This window comes from Sinocyclocheilus rhinocerous, unplaced genomic scaffold, assembly GCF_001515625.1.
Source record: "Sinocyclocheilus rhinocerous isolate Xijiao unplaced genomic scaffold, SAMN03320098_v1.1 scaffold2773, whole genome shotgun sequence".
NCBI lineage: Eukaryota > Metazoa > Chordata > Actinopteri > Cypriniformes > Cyprinidae > Sinocyclocheilus > Sinocyclocheilus rhinocerous.
This window is the reverse complement of record NW_015663019.1, coordinates 461,600-486,666: the sequence shown is the minus strand read 5'-3', so window position 1 is coordinate 486,666 and position 25,067 is coordinate 461,600. Positions and strand designations below refer to the sequence as shown.

The window sequence follows — 25,067 nt, the reverse complement described above, 5'->3', positions numbered from 1 at the left end:
ACACACACACACACACACACACATTCTCGCACACACACACACACACACACACACACATTCTCGCACACACACACACACACACACACACACATTCTCGCACACACACACACACACACACACACACATTCTCGCACACACACACACACACACACACACACATTCTCACTCACACACACTCACACGCACACACACACTCTCTCACACACACACACACACACACACAGAGGAAGTCTGTTATTGGTCCGCTCCGCTGGACTCGATGTGGATGGCTCTGAGAGCTTAATTTCCGACAGACGTGGAGTAAATTATGCAACAACTGACAGCAGCTCTGAAATGGTGGCCTGATTTCGTCAGAAGGACGGTAGTAGATAGTGTGAAGAGAGTTCAGCCAAAAATAATTGACGTTATGTGCTCACCCTCATGTCGATCCAAACATGTGTGACTTTCTTTATTCAACGAAAACACAGAAGTAGATCTTTCTAAAATGTTTTAGAATTATTTTGGACCCCCCTGACTTTCTTTGTGTGGACAGAAACACTGGGACTGTGAGAGTATGTGAAGAGTTATTTAGGTATCAGTTTCCTAATAAAAGGAAAGTACCACATGTGTGTCATGTAACTGTTAAAATGAAAAGAGAAGCCAGAAATGAAAGCAAAACGAGCCCGGACACGTCCACTGAGCCGCTCTGCTCTTCTGTAGAGCTGTGTTATACTGTGCTGAGCTGATTTCAGAGGTCCGTATGCTGCTCTGTGGGTCTCTCACACTGCTGTTGATCTCCGCTTCACTCGAGAGCGTGTGTGTTGTGTGCTGCATTACTCTTCACTAGCACACCAGACAGTAAAACCAAACTGGAAGAATTATAGGTTTCGTTTGGAAGATTTGGTTCGTGTTGTAAAGCTGTAGACTTTGTGATTTCTTTCACAGCACTAGACGTGTAAAGATATTCCTCCAGCTGTGTGTTTCACGCAGTTACGTCATCTGCTGTGATTCAGAGAGCAGCCAGGATTGATTCCTCTGGAGCAATGATCCCACTCATGTGTTCTCACCTCATCTGAGCTGATGATGGAGCTTTGGACAATATCAGTTAACCGAGAACGGCTCAGTTTCACATTGCATGCTTGTCTTTTTGTCAGGTTGTGCTGTTTGCAGACTGTGGCCAAAAACTCAAGGCTTGATTGTAGCATTGGAACTTCTTGACCTCAGTGTTGAGTTCCTGATTTCATTTCTTGTTTTAATCCAGTGTCTTCACATACAGTAGCTGTATGTGTACTAATCTGTGCAGCATAATATACATCATACACTGTATACTGCCTAGTATTTTTAATAGTATACAAAAAAGATTATTATGCAAAAAGCATTTCAAACTGTTTTGAAGCTATGTTGTCACATGACTTCATGATGTTCTGTATTTCATTCAGCAAGTGGAATCCAGTCATTATTAGGGGTGCTCCGATCAGGATTTTTAGACATTTATTCAGGGTCTGAATTTCATTTTTTCGAAAATGTGGTGAATTCCTCTCTTAGGCACTCTTGTGAGAGAAGCAGCTTTCACACAGGAGTCCGCTACTGATCCGTGTTTACCACAAACTCAACATTTATCCATTATTCTGATTTCAAATCCAAACATTGTCACTGAAAATGCTTTTTCAGCATTGCAATTCTTTTTTTACACCGTACAGTAATACGATCTTTCAAAGACATATTTAAACACAATAAATATAAGCAACACATCATTCAATGCTTTTTACTTTTGTATTTACTGTAGATTTATATATTAAGTTGCTCAAGCAAGTGGCAAAACATTTAAACTACTTTTCTTACGTTATCACAAACTTACCATTGACAGAAATAGTCAGCTCTACTGCCTTTTCTTTTGCATTGAAATCTTTATTACAAGCAATCCTGCGGTTCATAAAGAACTTTGTTTTACTACCTCCACGAGTGCATCTATTATTGCCTTGTTTATCTAAAAGTGCTCTTTCCCTTTAAACCTCGCTAAAAAGCCATGATATGTGTTGACTGTGAAACACAGTAGACTTTAATAATACGCATTTAACAAACACAACATTTATCCATTATATTGATTTCAAATCCAAACGTTGTTACTGAAAATGATTTTTCAGCATTGTAAGTCTCTTTTTACACAGTACAGTAGTACAATCTTTCATACATTATTCAATGCTTTTTACTTTTGCATTTACTTCTAGATTTATATATTAAGTTGCTCAAGCAAGTGGCAAAACATTTAAACTACTTTTCTTACGTTATCACAAACTTACCATTGACAGAAATAGTCAGCTCTACTGCCTTTTCTTTTGCATTGAAATCTTTATTACAAGCAATCCTGCGGTTCATAAAGAACTTTGTTTTACTACCTCCACGAGTGCATCTATTATTGCCTTGTTTATCTAAAAGTGCTCTTTTCCTTTAAAACTAGCCAGCAAAGCCATATGTGTTGACTGTGAAAGACAGTATACTTTAATTATATGCATTTATTTTCGTTTTCATATTTACCGCAAACAATGCGCTGTTACTTTAATTCAGCGCTTGCAGTGCAGCAAACATAGACTCGGTGCTGAAACGATCTCTGCTCTGCTGCAGACGCACCGCTCCTGAACACACTGCCGGACCGCAGCCGTGTGCAGTGAACGCTTTAATCCATTAACATGAGCGCCGAAAAAATACGCACCACATACGCACTGCAAAATAATGTGAACCTGCCGTTATGTGTGTGCACTGCGAGTGTGCATGAGCTCAGTCTCCAGGAGAGCGTGTGAGCGCTGAATGGGTAACACTGGAAAGAATTAAAAAGTAATGCAATTTATAAACTTTAGTGACGATGTGACACTGCCTCGATTATGCAAGTGACAATTCAGCTCGCTTATGGACAGACGTGATGTGGTGATTTGAAGCCATTTGCGTATTTTGAGAAAGAAGTACCTCACCTTCATCATTATAATGATTTCACCCGCGCCGGACAGAGACTGAGATGGTGCCGCTGCATGTGGTGCCAAACCTCATCAGCTCATCAAAGCGTCATCAGCTTGAGATCGGTCGATAGTGATCGGTGGTCGATAGTGATCAGTAGCCGATCAATCGGAGCACCCCTAGTCATTACCACTGAAATTACAAATGCTGTTATGCATTTTTGATTGTGTAAAGTCGTTATTAATGAAATAATGAGGCAAGAATCTGACACAATTTCCAAAAAAAAAAATAAAAATCTCCTTGCTTCACATGGAAAGGTTAAGTTGTGCACCAAGTGCGGTTGTGCATTTCTGACGTGTGTAGTATTCTGAGTGAGTGTGTGTGTGTGTGTGTGTTGAAGGGAAGTTGTTAAAATCCACAGATGATGAATAATTAAGCGGCCTTGTGACTGCTCTCAGCAGGCTGTTTATTGTTCTGCAAGGTCAGAGAGAGAAAGAAGTCGAGTGCCTTTAACTGGAAATAATGTCATACTAGCATCTATATTTGCAGAATGTGTTATGACTCAAGTTTCCAATTTCCAGTCCAGCTCAAATCAGAAATGTAAAGCAAGTGTTTGTTTGTGAAGTGATAGCGGCACACACACACACACTCACACACAGACACACTCACTCACACTCGCACACACGCGCACACGCGCACACACGCACAGACACACTCACTCACGCGCACACACACACAGACACACTCACTCTCACTCACACGCGCACAGACACACTCACTCACACTCACACACTCACTCACACGCGCACACAGACACAGACACACTCACTCACACTCACACACGCGCGCACACGCACAGACACAGACACACCCCACACCACACACACACACACACACAATCACACGAGTCAGTTGTTCTCAGTTATCATGTATGTCGGTAATATCTGTTATTACTGCTATGTTTCCATACTTGTCTGTTAAAGCGTCCTGCGTGCTTTTATCTGTGTTTGTCAGCTGTGTAGCAGATGAGATGCTGATGAAAGCTTTCCTCAGTTCAGTCAGTGTAAACACACACACATATTATGAGTGCAGGACACAAATCCTCCGTCTACCTCGTCCATTCAGCTTCTGAATAATGTCAGACTTTTTTTTTTCTTTTTTTTTTTTTGTGTGTGTTTTGTTTTTATAATATTTTGTAACTGATGCTCCTTCACACACATACCGGTGGCGTGTGTGTTTGCCTGGTCGCTCGTTTGGTTCCCAGATGAGACCCTGAGGAGGTTAAGCTGCTGACAGGCCAGGCTTCTCTGTTATGGGTTTATGACACTACGCTCTGTAGAAGGGAATATTACCACTTCTCTTCTCTTGTTTTGTTCTGCTGTAAGACATCTTGGTCCATGGATCAGAAACGTCGGCTCTTTCTGTGTGTGTCAGTGAAAGTGCTGATGTTTTTCCTCCTGCCTGTGAAACGAGTGTTGCCTGTTAAGCTGTCTTTTGTTCGGTTTGTTTGTAATAACACAATGACGAGTATGTTAGTGGGTGGAAGACGTCAGTGGTTTCCGTTGGGTGTTTCTGGTATACTCAGTATCTCTTGTTTCTGTTGATGTCAGACTGAGGACTGAAGTTGACATTGTAAATTAGGCTTCATCCATATGCCTAATGGAAACTCAATACACACTCATAACTCTCATGTAAACGTGAGTTGGACAGAATCGCAGTGTTTCGTGTGTGTAGATGTGAGTTTTCTCATGTCTCATGTCGTCTCCGACAGTCTCTTCTGCTCCAGTTGTCTCAGACTCTCCTGCTCTTCTCAGCTCAACACACTCCTGCTCCATTAATGCCACACAGCTGTGAGTGTGTGTGTGTGTGTGTGTGTGTGTGTGTGTGAGAGAGAGAGAGATAATGTGTGTGTGTGTGAGAGAGAGAGATGTGTGTGTGTGTGTGTGTGAGAGCGAGCGAGAGTGTGTTTGTGTGAGAGAGAGATAATGTGTGTGAGAGTGAGAGAGAGAGAGGTAATGTGAGTTTTGTTTTTTTGTTTGTGTTTGTTTTTTGGGCTGATCATCTATACCGATATTTTTGAAGCCTTCTTTTTGCACAATAGCTCACACACAGCACAAGTCTGATTTGGTGAGCTGCATGTGAGGCGGCCTCATGCCAGGTTCACACATACTCCGTGTGCAGTGCGTGTGCAGTGCGTGTGCAGTCTGGCAGTCTGTGAGCAGTGTGTGTGCAGTGCGTGTGCAGTCTGTGTGCAGTCTGTGAGCAGTGTGTGTGCAGTGCGTGTGCAGTACAGGTCCGCTACTGATCCGCGGCTGTTTTTTGTTACTGAAAATGGCAGTGTGTGTGCAGTGCGTGTGCAGTCTGTGTGCAGTCTGTGAGCAGTGTGTGTGCAGTGCGTGTGCAGTCTGTGTGCAGTCTGTGAGCAGTGTGTGTGCAGTGCGTGTGCAGTCTGTGTGCAGTCTGTGAGCAGTGTGTGTGCAGTGCGTGTGCAGTGCGTGTGCAGTCTGTGTGCAGTGCGTGTGCAGTGCGTGTGCAGTCTGTGAGCAGTGTGTGTGCAGTGCGTGTGCAGTGCGTGTGCAGTCTGTGTGCAGTGCGTGTGCAGTGCGTGTGCAGTCTGTGAGCAGTGTGTGTGCAGTGCGTGTGCAGTGCGTGTGCAGTCTGTGTGCAGTGCGTGTGCAGTGCGTGTGCAGTCTGTGTGCAGTGCGTGTGCAGTGCGTGTGCAGTCTGTGTGCAGTGCGTGTGCAGTGCGTGTGCAGTCTGTGTGCAGTGCGTGTGCAGTGCGTGTGCAGTCTGTGTGCAGTGCGTGTGCAGTGCGTGTGCAGTCTGTGTGCAGTGCGTGTGCAGTGCGTGTGCAGTCTGTGTGCAGTGCGTGTGCAGTGCGTGTGCAGTCTGTGTGCAGTGCGTGTGCAGTGCGTGTGCAGTCTGTGTGCAGTGCGTGTGCAGTGCGTGTGCAGTCTGTGTGCAGTGCGTGTGCAGTCTGTGTGCAGTGCGTGTGCAGTCTGTGTGCAGTGCGTGTGCAGTCTGTGTGCAGTGCGTGTGCAGTCTGTGTGCAGTGCGTGTGCAGTCTGTGTGCAGTGCGTGTGCAGTCTGTGTGCAGTGCGTGTGCAGTCTGTGTGCAGTGCGTGTGCAGTCTGTGTGCAGTGCGTGTGCAGTCTGTGTGCAGTGCGTGTGCAGTCTGTGTGCAGTGCGTGTGCAGTCTGTGTGCAGTGCGTGTGCAGTCTGTGTGCAGTGCGTGTGCAGTCTGTGTGCAGTGCGTGTGCAGTCTGTGAGCAGTGCGTGTGCAGTGCGTGTGCAGTCTGTGTGCAGTCTGTGAGCAGTGTGTGTGCAGTGTGTGTGCAGTGCGTGTGCAGTACAGGTCCGCTACTGATCCGCGGCTGTTTTTTGTTACTGAAAATGCTTTTTGAGCATTGTGATTCTGTTTTTACACAGTACAGTAATACAGTCTTTCACAGACGTGTTTAAATGTAACAGATATAAGCAAGAGTATGTGTGAACCTGGCGTCATGTGTGTGCTGCGAGTGTGCATGAGCGCACCGTCTCCAGGAGAGCGCACAAGTGCTGAATGGTTTAAACACTGGCAAGAATTAAAAATAAATGAAAATGATAAACTTTAGTGACGATGCAACACTGCCTCGATTGTGCAAGTGACAATTCCTGTGTGAACTGTGCAGCTCGCTTATAGTGCAGACGCGATGTGCTGATCTGAAGCCATTTGCGCATTTAGAGAGAGCGCGGTGATTCACTCACACTGTTTGTGAAATTACGCCTCACAGAAAGTTTTCAAATCACTTTGTAAGTGAGATCGGCCTTTATAGAGACCGCCGATCAAACTTCCTAAGACATTATCGGCCGATCAATCGGAGCAGCCCTAGTTTAGAGGTCTGAGTTTATCATTGTACATTTCATGAAACCTGTGGCTCTATATATGAAGCTTTGTCTGATTATCCCAGAAGTCCATCCGGACTCATTAGACAGCTGTGGTCTGTCGGTGTGTTTGTGAAGAGGAAGGTGTGACACAGGTGTGTGTGCTGAGAACATCTGACCGATGAAGATGCTGCTGCTGAGAGGAGTTTCATCTCTGATTGACTCCGCAGGTCTGGCTCTGTGGATGAACACAGTGATCATGTGCTTCTCTTTCTCCTCCTGCTCTCTCACAAACACACTCCTGTCTAATTACTGCAGCCGTTATTTCCAGACCGTCTGCGCGCAGCATTTTTGGACACAGACAGAAAACAATGTCATTATTGACCATGTCTGGTTTCTGATGTCTGATTACGACAGGTCTCGCTCTGTTCTCCAGGACAGTAGATAATGCAGTAGATGGCGGTCCAGTTTTGAAACCAATTATGATACTAAATTATATGCAATATATGACATTAAAAAAAATAATCTAATCTCAGGGTTTGATTGAGTGGTTGTGTTTGTGCAGGTACAAGCGTGTTTTCTCCGTGGGAACTCATGGCATCACCACATACAATCCCACCACACTAGAAGTGACTAACCAGGTACTGCATGTGCTCAGACTCAAGCCTGCTGTGATGTGTGCTTACAGTACAATATGTGTGCATGTGTCATTTACATAATTATAATTATAAAATAAATAATAATAGTGATGTATTATGTTTTATATTTTTATTAAATATAAATGTATTTTTGTTTTATATTATTGATGACAAGTATATTTGTTGTTTTCATTATTGTTGTTTATGATAATGGTAATACAAATTATTATTATTATTAATAATAATAATAATGATATTATTAATATGATCTGTTGCTGTTATATTAATAACATCAACAACTCTTGTTATGCAAACAAAACCTCTGCACATATTCTATTGCCTCTGTTAAAAATATTTATATAAAGTATAAACAATTTATTTACTTTTTAAAATAATACTAAACTTCTGACATAACTAAGGCCATATGAGCACAGGAGAATAATCTCAACCAAGTGATAGTTTTCAGTCACGTGACCGGCTCGAAGACCTGGCGGCAAAACATCCAGAGAACTGCAGCACAAGACTGTCGACTTTCTGTCCGTTCCAATCCACAAATATTTAGATCAGCTCTCAAAAGAATAAAACAAAGACACGTGAACAAAATGCAAGTTTTGGCCATTAGCAATCCATATAAAGCACCTGTCGCAATCTCAATCACTAAAAACAGCGGGACGTTCTAAAACGTTTCATGTGAAAACACTTAAAGTGCTCAAGATCAAACCTTATTGATGATGCGTGCGTTATGCAGGCAAGCAAATGAGCTCGGAATATGAACGCAATGCGCTGAATGGTTAAGCATCTTCTTTATAATGGTTTTCTATGGGAAAACATTTAATATTAAACTTTGCGCATTGCCTTTATATTCTGGGTTCATCTGCTTGCCTGTGCAAAGTCTGCATCATCAATAAGGTGTGTACTGTATTTGGCCTTTAAACATCACTGTCTTACTACATTACTGCAGTCCTCATAGAAATGACTGGCGGTCAGCGGAGGAAAGCCTTGTTTTGTGTGACGTCACGTGAACACTATCAATAGTGTTATTGAAGCCCTTTCATGATCCAGTCATTTCCCTTTGAAAATGCTTCACGATACGCCACATTAAGGAAGTTAAATCTGTTGTAAATGCTGTGTAATACTGTGTTTCTCGTGGCTCTGCAGTGGCCCTACGGTGATATCTGCGGCATCGCTCCGGTCGGTAAAGGCCAGGGAACCGAGTTCAACCTCACTTTCCGCAAGGGCAGCGGGAAGAAGTCCGAAACACTGAAGTTTTCCACTGAGCATCGCACAGAGCTGCTAACAGAAGCACTGGTGAGGAATACTGCTCTGTGATGACATGCTGGGAAATGATGGAACATGCTTTATTAAAGGAGTCCTGTGTCTCGGGTCATTGCACATCTTCTCTCATTGGAGGATCTTCATCGGGTCATGACAGGCTTCATCACCGTGACCCAGACCGTCTCTTTAAAGCATGGTTTGGTCTGATGCTGTCTCTCTCTCTCCTCCACAGAGGTTCAGAACAGACTTCTCAGAGGGAAAAATCACTGGAAGAGTGAGTATTAAAAAAATCATATGATGTAGTTTAGCGATATCACACCAGCGAGAGTGCTGTTTCTCCACAATATCTGCACATTTACACAACAGTTCAGTAAACAAGAAGTTAATGTTGTGCTACATTTTAGACACAATATTGTCTGTTTCGCTCAATTGTCAATGAAAGTAGTTCCAATCAAAGCCACAGCAGAACTGTTGAGCGTCTCTGATCGACACACAGCGGTGATTCGTTTCTGAATGAATCCATGGGTTTAAATGAATCGAGTGAGTCAATGATTCAATGACTCACTCACTGCCACCTACTGGTGCTTTTAGTTTCATATTTACAGTATAATGATTTCATATTTCAGTATTCATTTAAAAAAAAACATTAATACCCATTTATTATCATTATTTATGTAATGTTGAATCAAAATGTCTTAATAAAGCTACTTTTTGTAATGTCCATACAATGCTTTTCTCATCTAACACAGTAATGACTTTAATTGACTTTTGAGGGTAATTTCTCACCACAAATTGATGTGCATAATATAAAAGTGCATAAATAATTTGTGATTAGATTAATTAATGAGTAAGTCAACATTTTAATCACAGCCTTTAATAGCCGTGGTCTTCTCGTTTTGAAGCTCTTGTTGAGTGAGTGTTGCATGTTTCCTCAGCGCTATAACTGCTTCAAGCATCACTGGAGCGACGCGCGGAGGAGCGTGTGTTTGGAGGTCACGCCGGGAGGCATCGATCAGATCGACCCTCAGAGCAACCGCGTGATCTGCTCGTACGACTACCGCTGCGTGGAGGGCTTCGCCGAGCTCTCCGACTATCAGGGAGGCTTCTGTGTGCTGTATGGAGGCTTCGGCAGACTGGTGTGTGTTCAGTCCTGATTCAGCACAGAGTGACCTGTGATTCACTCAGAACTCACCTCCTCTCTCTCACTCTCTCTCACTCCAGCATCTGTTTGCGTCCGAGCACCGTGACGAGATCATTCGCAGTGCGATCGAACACGCCGGGAGCTTCATCGGCATCACGCTGCGCCTGCGTAAGGAGCTTCTGGCGTTCGAGGGCTTCCTTGGCGAGCGTCTGGGGAAGTACGGTTCGGACGAGTGCATCACCTCACTGACCGAGTTCATCGTGCAGAAGATCACGCCGCGGCACACGGTAAGATCAGCTCTGCACCTGATGGGCTTTCTGGTGTGTGTGGGGTGGATCTGATGCATGCTCGTGGTTGTGTTGGTCTCAGGAGCCTGTGAGGAGGATCCTGGCGCTCACAGAGACGTGTCTGGTGGAGCGAGACCCTGCCTCTTACAACATCGTCACCCTCAAGCCCTTCGGAGAGGTCTGTCTGATCACAAGTGATTTCAAGAAACACATGGTCTGGTGAAACAACGCTACATTTAAAATGTATAACTGTCAAATTAGAAGCTCACTAACAATAACAGTGTCATCTGCATACTTTAAAATAGTCCTGTTTCCCTCTTACTCTGACACACGTGTGTGTAGAGAATCAATAGTAGAGGAACAAACTTAGTCAGACAGGGTGCCATGTACCCGTACTCTCTGAGTCCTGTTAGTTAAAACATCAAGAATCCAGCCCACAATATTGTTACTAAATTGTAAACTGTTCTAAAAGCCTTTCAGGTAGAACATAGGGTTGGATTGCATTAAAAGCAGATGAAAAATCAACGAATAAAAGCATAGCATGAGACGCATTACCCTCCAAGTGTTTAGCAAGTTAATTCAATAACCTAACTGTGGCGTCCTCTACTCCTCTATGTGGTCAAGTGTATGTTCAGTTTTCCTTCATTTCTTCCCTTACCACTTTTTCAAGGGTTTTTATTCAAATTGATGTAAGAGCAACTGGTCTGAAATCATTAAGAGTATTGGGACTACTCCACTCAGAAATATGCTTTATATCTTACAGGTCGGACTCTTTTTCTGTCCAATTCTAAGATATAAACTCAGAATTCGGAGATATAAATGAGCAATTCTGAGAACAAAGGTCTGAATTGTGAGAAATTGCAGTTGCAAGAAAAAAGTAACAATTGTGAGATAAAGAGATAAAATATATTTTTTTGTTTTATTTTATTCACTTCCATAGTGAATAGCGATTAACAATGCGTTTTACTTCAGTAATCTGATATATTTCAGAGCAAAACTGCTCATCCGATGAGAAACGTTGTTGGGCAGAAGTTATAGAATAGGGTTTGGATTGTGGAATAAGTGCAGGCTGCGTGTGATGCCACTTCTTTAAGATAGCATGAACTGATAATGGCATAATTTGACGTTGTATATTTTGGCCACATATTTAAGATGAGAATTGCATTAGAAATAAAACTTTATATATGGAATATAGTGTTTATGTTTGTATAATCAGAATGTGTGTGTGTGTGTGTGCGTGTGTGCAGGTGTTCGCTCTGATCTGTGACACAGACAATCCTCAGGTGTTCACCGTCGAGTTCATCCGCGGTCAGATACGCAAGTACTGCTCCACAGAAAGGTAGCGCCTCAGCGATAGCTCCTGTGTGGTTCTGCTGGTTATATCAGAGTCTGACGATGTGTGTGTCTGCAGGGACTCTCTGCTGGCGAGTCTGCTGGACAGCGTGCGGGCGTCGGGGAACAGGGACGTGTGTGTGAAGATGGCCCCCACACAAAGGGGCCAGCGCTGGGGCCTCCTCAGCATGCCTGTGGATGAGGAGGTGGAGAGCCTGCACCTGCGCTTCCTCGCTGCTCCTCCCAGTGCGTCCATTATCAGCTCATCATGCTTCTCACATTAAACTCTGTGTTCTTCTATGATATAAAGTAACCGGTGCTCAGTGATAGAATCTGATCTTCTTGTCCTCTGACTGCTGCAGGATCTTTCATGCTGTGGAGCAGGAGATTAGATTTCTAGTTCTCATAAATGTCCTGTTCTTTGCTCCGCCGGTCAATATGATGGTTTTTCAGCTAATATTAGTAAAAAGCCTCTGCTGAGAGAGCAGCACAGTGAACTTAAACAAACCTTAGATCAAGTTCACACTGAATTTACCTCTTAATACAATATCTGTAGGAGTTAATAGTAGAAGGGCTGAGGAATGATAATCATCTTCTAACCATGATAATGTTTGTGTATATATGTGTATACAGTACCATTTAAAAGTTTGGGGTCAGTAAGATTTTTTTCCATTAATACTTTTATTCATCAAGAGCGCATTAAACGGATCAAAAGTGACAGTAAAGACATTTATAATGTTACAGTCGATTTCTATTTCAAATAAATGCTGTTCTTTTGATCTTTCTGTTCACCTGTGAATCCTGAAAAATAAAATGTATCACAGTTTCCACAGAAATATTGTGCAGCACAACTGTTTTCAACATTGATAATAATCAGAAATGTTTCTTGAGCAGCAAATCAGCATATTAGAATGATTTCTGAAGATCATGTGACACTGAAGACTGGAGTAATGATGCTGAAAATACAGCTGCGCATCACAGAAATGCATTACAGTTTAACAGATATTCACATAGAAAACAGCTGTTTTAAACTGTAATAATATTTCACAGTTTTTACTGTATTTCTGATCAAATAAATGCAGCCTTGCTGAACAGAAGAGACTTCTTTCTGAAATATTAAAAAAATCTTACTGACCCCAAAAATGAAAGATATGATGCATCTATATTATGTTATTCAAAAATGAAAACATACTAAAAACTAAAATAACTCATTTATATTGAAGTAATTTGTGTGAGATGTAAATAATCCATTCAATAAAAAAAGAAAATAATTTGTCAATGGTTTTCATTTTGGTTGTAAACTCGAGTAACTTTGTTCTGTTTGTTGTTCTTTCTTGTAGATTGTAATTTTGCAGATGCAGTGTTCAGATTTAACGTCAACATCTCTTACAGTGGAGTAATACACGCCGTCACTCAAGACGTGAGTGCTTCATTTCTGTCCTGTGGGGTCAGTGTTTTCATGTTTTTATTTTAATTCACATTATCTCTCCGTTCTTTCTCTGTAGGGTCTTTTCTCAGAGAACAAAGAGAAACTGATCAGCAATGCCATCCTGGCGCTCTTATCTCAAGATGTGGAGCTGCCGGGGCCCAACTCTGAGCTGGAGGCCCAGTTCCAGGCCCTCAGGCGTCTGGTGGCGTCCAAAGCCGGATTCCAGGCCTTCACACAGCTGCCAAAGTACAGGCCTCCGTCCTAACACACAGCACATCAGTCCTCCAGTTCACACTCACTGTTATTCTGCACTGTCCTTCTCTTGAACCGCACAGGTTTTGTCTGGGTTTAATAAAACCGCTCTGTTGTTTTAAGGTCTGGTCCCATGGGTGGACTCGAAGCCGCAATGTAAATATTAGTCCATATATCTCAGTGTGCCCCTTTTCTTTCTCATTTCTGTCCATCTGTCCCTCCTTTGGGTTAGTTTGAAACCATTTTAAGATAATCTTTACATTTCCTCTTTTTTTTGTTTAAATGCTTTACGCCTGCTCTCTCTCTCTCTCTGTAATCTCTTGGTCATATTTCATTATTTCTGGGTCACTGAGATGTATGAATTGACTGGTTGTGCTCCTGTCCACTATTTATACATCTAGGATTCATTCAGTATTTGTATTGAACCTGCAAATATTCAATGGATTGTTAGAAATGGCTTTTTTTTCTCAGTGATTTTTTTTTTCTTTTCTGGGTTGTCTATATACATGTTTATATTACAAATAAATATTTTAACATTATTTTTACAATTAGTTTTGGGGTTGTATTTCAGGTTTAGAGAGAAGTTGGGAGTGAAAACTGTTAAAGCACTGAAGAGAAACCACAACGGCGTGACGCATGCAGCTATAGACACGCTGTGTGCTCTCATGTGTGTAAGTGAAGCTCGCTGAACCTCCTCTAGGTTCACATTAACGTCTGCATCGTAACACATGGCCTGTGTGTTTCTGCAGCCGATGCACGATGACTACGACCTGCGGCAGGAGCAGCTGAACAAAGCCTCTCTGCTCTCCTCTAAGAAGTTCCTGGAGAACCTGCTGGAGAAGTTCATCAGTAACGTGGTGCGTCTCAGGCCTGTAGAGCAGCGTGATGACGGTGGAGTGATGAAGGTCACTCAGTGTGTTTATCTTTCATCAGGAGCACGGCACAGGAGCGCTGGTGATCAGCTCGCTGCTGGACTTCCTGACCTTTGCCCTCTGCGCTCCTTACAGCGAGACCACCGAGGGCCAGCAGTTCGACATGCTGCTGGAGATGGTGGCCTCCGACGGACGGACGCTCTTCAAACTCTTCCAGGTCAGGGGTCAGATATTGCTCAAAAGGCTGCGTTTATTTGATGAAAATACAGTAAAAACGCTCCTTACAGCGAGACCACCGAGGGCCAGCAGTTCGACATGCTGCTGGAGATGGTGGCCTCCGACGGACGGACGCTCTTCAAACTCTTCCAGGTCAGGGGTCAGATATTGCTCAGTAGTCTCTTCTGCTCAAAAAAGGCCGCATTTATTTGATCAGAAATACAGTAAAAAAAGTGAAATAATATTCCATATATCTCAGTGTGCCCCTTTTCTTTCTCATTTCTGTCCATCTGTCCCTCCTTTGGGTTAGTTTGAAACCATTTTAAGATAATCTTTACATTTCCTCTTTTTTTTGTTTAAATGCTTTACGCCTGCTCTCTCTCTCTCTCTGTAATCTCTTGGTCATATTTCATTATTTCTGGGTCACTGAGATGTATGAATTGACTGGTTGTGCTCCTGTCCACTATTTATACATCTAGGATTCATTCAGTATTTGTATTGAACCTGCAAATATTCAATGGATTGTTAGAAATGGCTTTTTTTTCTCAGTGATTTTTTTTTTCTTTTCTGGGTTGTCTATATACATGTTTATATTACAAATAAATATTTTAACAACAGCTTTTATTTGAAATAGAAATCTTTTGTAACATTATAAATATCTTCACTGTCACTTTTGATCAAGTTAAAGGCACAGTTCAGCCAAAAATTAACATGACCCCATGATTTACTCACCCTCGAGTCATTCTAGGTGTGTATGACTTTCTTCTTTCAGACGAATCCAATCAGAGTTATATTAAAAACTCTCCTGGCTCTTCCAAGCTTTATAATGGCAGTGAATGGGTGTTGAGATTTTGAAGCCCAATAAAGTGCGTGCATCCATCATTAAAAGTGCTCCACACGGCTCCGGGGGTGAATAAAGGCCTTCTGAAGCGAATCGATGCGTTTGTGTAACACAAATATCCATATTTACATCTTTATAAACAGTAATCTCTAGCTTCCGCTGACTGTCGTTCACACTTCACGAGAGAGGGGCGTTCCGGCGGATGACGCAGGCGTAGGCACCCATTCACTGCCATTATAAAGCTTGGAAGAGCCAGGAGAGTTTTTAATATAACTCTGATTGTATTCATCTGAAAGAAGAAAGTCATACACACCTAGGATGGCTTGTGGCGGAGTAAATCGGGCTGATTTTGGCTGAACTATCCCTTTAATGCATCCTTGATGAATAAAAGCATTCATTTATTTTGAACAGTCGTGTATTTGGTCCTTCTCTCACAGCATCCCTCTATGGCCATCGTCAAAGGCGCGGGTCTGATCATGAAGGCCATCATTGAGGTGAGTCCTGCCCTTGTTCCTGCAGCGTGTCTGTGTGTTTCTCTCTGTGTCTGATCCGAGCGTGTCGTCTGTCAGGAGGGAGATAAGGAGATCGCTAGTAAGATGCAGGAGCTGGCTTTGAGTGAAGGAGCTCTACCCAGACACCTGCACACCTCCATGTTCACCATCAGCGCTGACCAGCGGATGCTCACCAACAGGTCAGTTCAGCTCAGACTGACGATCTCACACTGTAACGCACTGCTAATCACTGTCTTCTCACACGCAGGCAGCTGAGTCGTCATCTGGTGGGTTTGTGGACGGCAGAAAACTCCACGGCCTTGAACCTGCTCAAGAGGATCCTGGTGAGCGGACTGTACATTCACGAGTGCTTTTCTTCTAAGAGTAGCACTGAAATCCTCAATCGTTGTCTGTCTTTCAGCCCACCGGTCTGCTGGCGTATCTGGACAGCTCTGATCCCGTGCCTGAGAAGGACGTCGATAGGATGCACATACGTGACAACGTCAAGATCGCCACGGTACGAGCGACTAGCCTGCTAGCCTTATTCTCAGATCTCCTCTTTTAAGCAAATATAGTATGAATCGGGTAAACTTTTAACTAATCTCACCGGTCACACTTTGTTTTAAGGTCCAGTTCTCACTATTAACCATTAACTATGACTTTTGTCTCCGTAAAACTCCTAATTTGCTGCTTATTAATAGTTAGTAATGTAATTAAGTTATTGGGTATTGGTTGTTAAGGTATTGGGTAGGATTAGCGATGCAGAATATGTGCTTTATATATACTGATAAACAGTCTCACCATACTGCTCCAATATATTGATTACTTTAAGAATTGCAAACATTTTGTGTATTGCAAGTTTCCTGAAATGTTACGTTTAAATATGCAAATGAGGTATTCTCTAATTAAATATGCTCTAATATACATTTTCTTGTTTTTATTACTTCATAAATCAGAAAATACTGTCAACAGACCGAAAAATAAACACATTTTCACCAAGGTTTTAGGATTAAAATGTTGTTTAAATCAGTGTGAATGAAATATGAACAAACCTTCAGAATACAGAGAGGAATAAAACTGTAGAGTTTGGTGTTTGTACGAGAAAAAAACTCTTTAAAGATATGGATTAGAAATTAAATCTACAGGCGCAAATCGATAAAGTGCAATAAAATAAATACTTGTGTATATAAAAAAAATTGTATTTTGGATATTTTCTTTCCAGTAGTCTGAAAAAAACAAACACTTTATGAACAGCTAAACAGCTCAAAATTTAGGAAACATGCCAAGTTCACATTTATTTCTACAGCCAGTTACTTTGAAATGTGCGTTCCTTGTCAGAATGTCTGTTTTTGTTTGGTCTGTGTGACTCCGCCTCCTGCCAGTTTTTGACACTTTGGGATGCCAGTGGTGGGGAAAAAACAGCGTACTGCAGACGTGGAAGCCAGCAAATGAACTGGGTCAGAGATCGCAGATTCTACCCGACCTAAAAAGCCTCGGCATCCACCTAAAAATCTCTATGACCAGAGCAATATTAAACACAGTTAAATCAACTCGTTCTTGTTGCATGTCCTCAATCTGGCAACCTGCGGGAGCGTCGAGTCGGAGCAGGAGACACAACGCTCTCCAATATTATGAATTTGGACCGATTGATTTGCATTGCTCATTTCATGCTCCAGCTGTCAGTATTACATACTGCACCTTTAATACACATCAATCCATTAGTAATGTTTTTTTGCAGGACCAGTTTGGCAGGAATAAAGTCCCGGAGTGGCAGCGTATCGCGGGTAAAGCTGCTAAAGAGGTGGAGAAGTTCGCCAAAGAGAAGGCTGACATCGTGCTGCTGCACTGGAGAGATAAGATGGGCATTGCTCAGAAGGAGGTGAGCGCCGTCTGCCTCTCTCTGCTCTGTGTCAGGTTTGTGCTGTTGGCTGCGGCTTCCAGCGGGTTTGTAAAGGCTAGGCATGTTAACACTGCAAGAGCTGGGCTGTTTCTCATTTTGCTGGTCTGTTTGTGGATGCTGTTCAGACAGCTCTTTATGTGTGATGCGTTTTGAACACAGGCTCTGTTGGGTTTCTCTGATCTTCTGTCTCTGGTCTTTACTAATAAACGCTCAAACATGGCTTGCTCGAGATCTGATGAAGTCCTTGTAGCCAGCTAAACATTTGCAGACCTTCACTGTGCCTGTTTCTGTATCTGATAGCACTGCTCGTCATCTCACGGCTAAAATAGGGACACACTGATTAAAATAAAATGGATAAAATTCCAGTCAGTGCCAGTAAGCTGATCAATTAATGTTGTCATAATTATATGCCATTTTTTTCTGTCCATATAATATATAGGCTATTGATTGATAAAACAATTTTTAGTCTATAATTAGGGTTGGGTACCAATATGGCACCGGTACCTATGTAACCGGTATGTACTAGAACCGAATCAAACGCAGATGCCATGCCTGAGCGATCGATTGAAATATTTGTCCTCTGGTTCTCCGAAACGGACGTAAGAAGCATCATCACTGGCACCGCACGTGAAAAATAATTTCCCGTCTAATAATACAAATCCAACACATCTTTGTAGTACCGAGAGTGTCCATGTTGTTTTCACATTCCGACTTAAAAGCACAACTCGGGAAATGAGAGCATCCGAGGAGCGCGTGAATGCAGTAATTACACTTGCTCTGATGCCAGCAGGTAGCCTTCCGTTAACTAAGCTAAACATGCTTAAATTAAAATGCCTAAAGCTAAACCTCCCTTGCATTCACATTTCTAAACCTGTTGTCCAACAAAAGAGAAAAGTATAACCTTTTTACTCCACAACACCAGTCAAATGCTTCCTTTTGTGATCTGATGAGGCTTCTTGTCACAGAATGAGGCAGAAAATATGTTCCATAGGCTACTACATCGATTAGCAATGGATTATAAATATACTTAATTATGAAAATACCAGAGATGGCTTGAATAACACAGATAAACTATATTGTCGCAGTCAAGTGTTTATTGTCTTTGTTTTATCATTCAAAAACGTTTATATGTTCTGTTTACTCAAATGAGCTCAGGATCTGTTGAGCAGCAAATACTCCAGCATGTTCTTGTCAGTCATCTCTTCTTATTCTCGACCTGTGATCAGTCAAATCTGACTCCGGTAGCTCTTGTTGGATGCAGGGTTGCCAAGTCCGCGGTTTTTTCCACAAAATTGGGATACTTTTAAACTGTTGCTATGGGTTGATTTTCCCAAGTGGGTTAAAGGTTTGAAATATTGCATAAATTACATTTGACTGAAATGCTTGTATTGAAACATTTTGCATTCTACCTATGATAAAACTTTCATGGACTTCTACATTAACTGTTCCCTCCTGGTGGAATGACCTGCCCAGCTCAATCCAAGCAGCTGAGTCCTTGATATTTTCAAGAAACGGCTGAAAACACATCTCTTTCTTCTTCATTTTGACCCTCTAACTCTAGCACTCTCTATTCTATTTCTATTCTAATGGCCAATCCATAATTTTTTGGGGGGATTTTTTATTTTTTAATTTTTTAATAAGTATCGGTTCAGGCACCGTTTAGGCACCGGAACCGTTTTAAAAGTATCGTTTTGGCACCGGTATCGAAAAAAACCCAAACGATACCCAACCCTATCTATAGTTTTAAGTGCATGAATTTAGGCATCAAATCATAATGTACAGTATAAAAAAAGGATATTTATTTTGAGATTTGCATTCATTGATGTCATCTAATCTCCATCGTAAACCCAAGCTGACATGATTTGTTGATGTGAAGCATGAGCTGCAGATGAAGGCACAGCTTTGGTATCATGAGCATGAGCTACACAATCATCATCATCGTTTCTTTGCTCTTGAGCCTCCAATCACGCAAATTCACGCACCTGCCACCAAAAGCCAGCTTCATTGAGATTCACAGTGTTCATTAGAAACGGCTGGTGTGATTGGTTGACCTCAGGACCAATAACCTCTCTTATCTCTGCCCCCCCATCGGCTCTTATTGTGGTTTCTGCTGTCAATCAATGCAGCAGGACAGGAATAACCTGGTGAGTAGTTTTATCCAATCAGAGCCTCTCTCTCTGTTAGCTCCTCCCTTTCTCATGTCAGTCACTCTGTCTCATGTAACGTGTGTGTTTTCGTTCTGCTGTCTCGTAGCTGTTGCACACTGACTGTATTAGATCAGTTGGCATCATGTCTCTCTTCAGTTTTTAGAGCAGGATCGTAACTTTATATCACGTGTTGATCATTTCACAGCTCTGGCGTCGTCAGCATTATCCTTACATCCCATAATAGCTGTATTTGTCTCTTAAACCAACATTATATGCAGAACATGCTGTAGAGATTGACCGAGAGCCGCTTGATTCGTTCTGTGTCACTGATTGCAGAACGCAAACCAGAGGCCGGTCATCCTGAGGAAGAGACGGCAGCGGATCAAGATCGAGTCCAACTGGGAGCTTTTCTACTACAAGTAAACGAGCTGCTTTAATGAATGTGAGTTCTGTGCGTGGGGTTATCAGAGTGTGTGACGCTCGTGCTTGTGTGCAGGTTCCAGCTGGATCACGCTCGCTCTAACCTGATCTGGAACCTGAAGACGCGCGAGGAGCTGCGGGACGCTCTGGAGGCAGAGATGCGCTCCTTCGGTGTGGACCGCGAGCTCGGCAGCGCTAGCGTCATCTCCTGGAACCACCAGGAGTTCGAGGTCTGCGCTTCACATCAGAAACACTGGAGAAACCCTACAGGAGTCTGAGTAGAGCAGTGCTGTCACAATACTGGAACGTCTGACTCTGATGCGATATGTTGAGTGTACAGTGTCATGGGGAAAAACCGTTAAGGGCATAAAAATCATTCATTTTTATAGATTCTAAAGTTTAGCCAGTCTGGTGTGATTTTTGTTGTGACAGTGTCTCAGTCGAACAGAAGCCAAGCAATTTGAATATAATAATAATAATAAAACTTTAAGACAGAAAATTCATAAAACAAATAATGTAAGTATTGAAAAACAGCTTTATTTCAAAGTTCAGTATTTTTGACAACGCTAGTTTATAGCATGTAAAGCACCGCTAGAACGGATCATTCATAAAACGTCTGAAAATAAAAGCCTGTTGAATTGTGTTCAGGTGAAGTACGAGTGCCTCTCTGACGAGATCAAGATCGGGGATTATTACCTGCGTCTGCTGCTGGAGGAGGATGAGAGCGAGGAGTCTGGAGCCATCAAGAGATCGTAGGTTTCTGAACACAGACGCTGAACCGTGTGCATCTCGTTAGCAGTATCCTGATCATCCGTCTGTGTTGTTCTCTAGGTACGAGTTCTTTAACGAGCTCTACCATCGCTTCCTGCTGACTCCTAAAGTGGCCATGAAGTGTTTGTGTCTGCAGGCGCTCACCATCGTCTACGGGAAGTGCTGCGAGGAGATCGGACCGTTTGCTGACACCAAGTACATCATGGGCATGCTGGACCGGGTCAGTGTCCAGCGCTAGATCGCACTGAAGTTACAGTGCTGCTGCAGTTCACTTCAGTGATGTGTCATAATCATACGCCACTAGAATCAGACCGTTTTAATCTCGTGTTTTTGCTCATCTCCAGTGTACAGACAAGCTGGAGAGAGACAGACTCATCCTCTTCCTCAACAAACTCATTCTCAACAAGGTGAGTGACGCGTCACATCGTCCCAAAGCTGCTAATAAACCTCAGAGCTCCTGTGTCGTGGAAACAGTTTATCAGAAGTTCAGTATTTTGCTATTTCTGTTCTGACAGAAAAATGTGAAGGATGTGATGGACTCTAACGGAGTGCGTATACTAGTGGATCTGCTCACCCTCGCTCACCTTCACACCAACAGAGCCACTGTCCCACTGCAGGTACTGCTAAAATACACTGCTGCTCACAAGTCTGGAGGCAAAAGAGGTGTTAAAAAATAAATAAAAATTAACACTTTTATTCATCAAGGACGCATTAAATGGATCAAAAGTGACAGTGAAGATATTTATAATGTTACAAAAGATTTCTGTTTCGAATAAATGCTGTTCTTCTGAACTTTCTGTTCATCTGTGAATCCTGAAAAATAAAATGCATCACGGTTTCCACAAAAATATTGTGCAGCACAACTGTGTTCAACATTGATAATAATCAGAAATGTTTGTTGAGCAGCAAATCAGCATATTAGAATGATTTCTGAAGATCATGTGACACTGAAGACTGGAGTAATGATGCTGAAAATACAGCTGCGCATCACAGAAATACATTACAGTTTAACAGAGATTCACAGAGAAAACAGCTGTTTTACACTGTAATAATATTTCACTGTTTTTACTGCATTTTTGATCAAATAAATGCAGCCTTGATGATCAGAAGAGAACATTTTTTAAACCGTGGTATGTTTATGATGTGTGTAATGTCACTTGTTAATGTCCCTTTAACATAACCCTTTAATGTCCTGGTGTTAAAGTCTCTGTTCATGGGTCTGTGTGTTGTTTTCAGAGTAATGTGTTGGAGGCTTCTCCGGACATGAAGCGTGAGAGCGAGAAGGAGTGGTACTTCGGGAACGCAGATAAAGAGAGGCGAGGGCCTTTCGGCTTTGAGGAGGTGAGTGTGTTCACACCGCAGCTGGAGCATGTGCAGGTGATGCAGGCTTGAAGCTCTTCTTCTGTGTGCTCAGATGCAGGAGTTCTGGAGCGCCGGGACGCTGACGGCTAAGACACGCTGCTGGGCTCAGGGCATGGACGGCTGGCGGCCGCTGCAGGCTATCCCACAGCTGAAGTGGAGTCTGCTGGCCGCAGGACAGGCCGTGATGAACGAGACGGATCTGGCCACGCTCATCCTCAACATGCTCATCACCATGTGCTCCTACTTCCCCAGCCGGTACAGCCTCGCTCTCACAGCTGCTTCAGAGCCGCACTCACACACCACACACAGTAGGATTTCATCTCATGAATCTGACATTTCTCTTGCAATTCTGAGAAAAAAGTCAGATTTGTTAGATACAAACTCAACTCACAATTCTGTTTCTTTTTTTTTCTTTTTTTTGCAAGAAAAAAAAGTCAGAATTGTGAGATGAAAAAGCTTCCATATAAATGCCATTGTGTTAAATAACAAAATATTACAAGTGGCAAAAAATGATTGCAAAAGTGTGAGAAAACTGATGTTCCTGCTGAAGAATAAGTAGAATCGTTTGATAATTTCCTAAGCAATGCAAAGACAATCAGACATGTTCATGTGTTGAAATGTTTAAAATGCATTTTTTTCTAAATAATAATGCCCGCTGTGTCTGTGTGTTTAGGGACCAAGATAATGCTATTATCAGGCCTTTACCAAAGGTGAAGAGACTCATCAGCGACAGCACCTGCCTGCCGCACATCGTCCAGGTACACATCACTAGCTCTGTGTTCCTCTAAAGCACTGTTTCTAAAGCCTGCTGACATCGCATGTTCATTCTCCTGTCCTTCAGCTGCTCTTGACCTTTGACCCCATCCTGGTGGAGAAAGTAGCTAACCTGCTGTACCTGGTGATGCAGGACAACCCTAACCTGCAGCGGCTCTACCTCACCGGAGTCTTCTTCTTCATCATGATGTACACCGGCTCCAATGTGCTGCCCGTGGCACGGTACTCTCCCTGCATCTCAGGCCATGAGAACTGAACTCCTCATAATGTGTTCTCCGAGAAATGCCATTTATGTTTTTGATAACTTGTCATATGCATAAATATGTTCTTCTCTCTAGGTTCTTGAAATACACTCACCTGAAGCAGGCCTTTAAATCAGAGGAGGTAAAGCAGATCTGACGTCTCACACAGTGCAGTTAAACACGGATGACACGGTAAATCTGAGCATGTGTTTGACCCGCAGGCTAAAGGTCATATTTAATTCAATATATTGAATTAGATTTATATTTTTATATTTTTGCTTTCAAGTTTTTATTGTTTTCAAATGTCTATATAGTTTTATTTTTATTTCAGTTTTAATTAGTTTAGTACATCACGTTAAACTAAATGAAAATGAGAAATGTTGCCTTGTTAACCAGCTGAAATAAAATAAAAAAAAATTATTTTTTTTATTTCAGTTAACATTTATTTTATTCCATGTAACAAACATGTTATGGTTTACTCTAAGCCTGAGGTAAGTTAGCACAGAAGCCTGGTTGATTGTGGAGTGTGTTGACAGGCGTCTGATGATCGAGAAGATCGCCGCTCATCTAGCAGACTTCAGTCCTCGTCTGCACTCCAGTGTTCCTTCTCCTGTCCTTCAGCTGCTCTTGACCTTTGACCCCATCCTGGTGGAGAAAGTAGCTAACCTGCTGTACCTGGTGATGCAGGACAACCCTAACCTGCAGCGGCTCTACCTCACCGGAGTCTTCTTCTTCATCATGATGTACACCGGCTCCAATGTGCTGCCCGTGGCACGGTACTCTCCCTGCATCTCAGGCCATGAGAACTGAACTCCTCATAATGTGTTCTCCGAGAAATGCCATTTATGTTTTTGATAACTTGTCATATGCATAAATATGTTCTTCTCTGTAGGTTCTTGAAATACACTCACCTGAAGCAGGCCTTTAAATCAGAGGAGGTAAAGCTGCAGATATGTGCATCTGTAGATGAATAGCACAGTAAATCTGAGCAGGTTTGATCTGTGTTGTCTGTGTTTGACCCGCAGGCTAAAGGTCAGGACATCGTTCAGAGGAGCGTGTTGGGCTCGATGCTGCCGGAGGCCATGGTGTGTTACCTGGAGAACTACGAGGCCAAGCGCTTCTCCGAGATATTCTTGGGAGAGTTTGACACGCCTGAAGCCATCTGGAGCAGTGAGATGAGGTCAGCTTCTCGTTCCTCGAGGCTCTAGAGGCCTTCTTTGCCATTTCTCTGCATCTCTTTATGGTTCTTATGTGTTTTGAAAAAGCAAAAAAGGCCAAAAGCTCAATGTGCTCAACCACAAAACATTTCAAACAGGAGAATCAAAGTTGGCACACCTCAGCTCCAAAAGTGGTGAGAACATAAATATTTTTCTACTTTTGGAGCTGTGGTGTGCCAACTTTGGTTCTTATGTGTTTTGTACCATTGAAATTGTGTTTATGAATGCTACACTAAAAAAAACTAAATTAAGGTTTCAATTTATAAAAAAATATATTTTTTAAATATTTGTTAGTTGAAGGCCTTCTGTGACTGTCTGCCCTCTGCAGGTGAAGCTGCTGAAGGACACTCTGGACGCCTGGAAGAGAGAGGTGGAGAAGAAGCCGCCCTCCATGTCTGTGGATGACGCCTATGAAGTGCTGAACCTCCCTAAAGGACAGGGACAGTGAGTCTCTTTTCTCTTTTGTAGTACTTTATTTTTTTGCACTTCTTAGTGCCAAAACCAGTCATTGTTTAGTTTCACTTGACCCTTTCATCACATTCTGACCCTTGAGAATTAAAAAAACCTTGTTTTGCTACTGTACCTTTAAGACTTTTATATGTATATTACTAATTTTTTTGATTGCTTAACCTCTTTTTGCATGCAGAGAGAATACACATCTCTCGTTC

General features: G+C 42.5%; 1 protein-coding gene across 1 annotated transcript in view; it reads left to right on the top strand.

Annotated features, from left to right (window-relative positions):
- dnajc13 (DnaJ heat shock protein family (Hsp40) member C13) overlaps nucleotides 1-25,067 on the top strand; it is a 38,087-nt gene that overhangs the window by 1,976 nt on the left and 11,044 nt on the right. Inside the window, exons 2-34 of the mRNA XM_016539024.1 lie at nucleotides 7,358-7,433; nucleotides 8,589-8,738; nucleotides 8,938-8,979; nucleotides 9,641-9,841; nucleotides 9,927-10,133; nucleotides 10,216-10,311; nucleotides 11,381-11,472; nucleotides 11,545-11,711; nucleotides 12,806-12,885; nucleotides 12,971-13,140; nucleotides 13,718-13,817; nucleotides 13,896-14,003; nucleotides 14,080-14,235; nucleotides 15,513-15,569; nucleotides 15,645-15,766; nucleotides 15,835-15,910; nucleotides 15,988-16,083; nucleotides 17,305-17,445; nucleotides 19,593-19,610; nucleotides 19,950-20,032; nucleotides 20,110-20,263; nucleotides 20,682-20,785; nucleotides 20,865-21,024; nucleotides 21,149-21,211; nucleotides 21,320-21,421; nucleotides 22,041-22,145; nucleotides 22,219-22,421; nucleotides 22,840-22,924; nucleotides 23,008-23,162; nucleotides 23,279-23,324; nucleotides 24,208-24,362; nucleotides 24,498-24,507; nucleotides 24,728-24,843. Coding sequence (XP_016394510.1) covers nucleotides 7,358-7,433; nucleotides 8,589-8,738; nucleotides 8,938-8,979; nucleotides 9,641-9,841; nucleotides 9,927-10,133; nucleotides 10,216-10,311; nucleotides 11,381-11,472; nucleotides 11,545-11,711; nucleotides 12,806-12,885; nucleotides 12,971-13,140; nucleotides 13,718-13,817; nucleotides 13,896-14,003; nucleotides 14,080-14,235; nucleotides 15,513-15,569; nucleotides 15,645-15,766; nucleotides 15,835-15,910; nucleotides 15,988-16,083; nucleotides 17,305-17,445; nucleotides 19,593-19,610; nucleotides 19,950-20,032; nucleotides 20,110-20,263; nucleotides 20,682-20,785; nucleotides 20,865-21,024; nucleotides 21,149-21,211; nucleotides 21,320-21,421; nucleotides 22,041-22,145; nucleotides 22,219-22,421; nucleotides 22,840-22,924; nucleotides 23,008-23,162; nucleotides 23,279-23,324; nucleotides 24,208-24,362; nucleotides 24,498-24,507; nucleotides 24,728-24,843 — 3,696 coding nt within the window. The remainder of the gene's footprint in view (nucleotides 1-7,357; nucleotides 7,434-8,588; nucleotides 8,739-8,937; nucleotides 8,980-9,640; nucleotides 9,842-9,926; nucleotides 10,134-10,215; nucleotides 10,312-11,380; nucleotides 11,473-11,544; nucleotides 11,712-12,805; nucleotides 12,886-12,970; nucleotides 13,141-13,717; nucleotides 13,818-13,895; nucleotides 14,004-14,079; nucleotides 14,236-15,512; nucleotides 15,570-15,644; nucleotides 15,767-15,834; nucleotides 15,911-15,987; nucleotides 16,084-17,304; nucleotides 17,446-19,592; nucleotides 19,611-19,949; nucleotides 20,033-20,109; nucleotides 20,264-20,681; nucleotides 20,786-20,864; nucleotides 21,025-21,148; nucleotides 21,212-21,319; nucleotides 21,422-22,040; nucleotides 22,146-22,218; nucleotides 22,422-22,839; nucleotides 22,925-23,007; nucleotides 23,163-23,278; nucleotides 23,325-24,207; nucleotides 24,363-24,497; nucleotides 24,508-24,727; nucleotides 24,844-25,067) is intronic.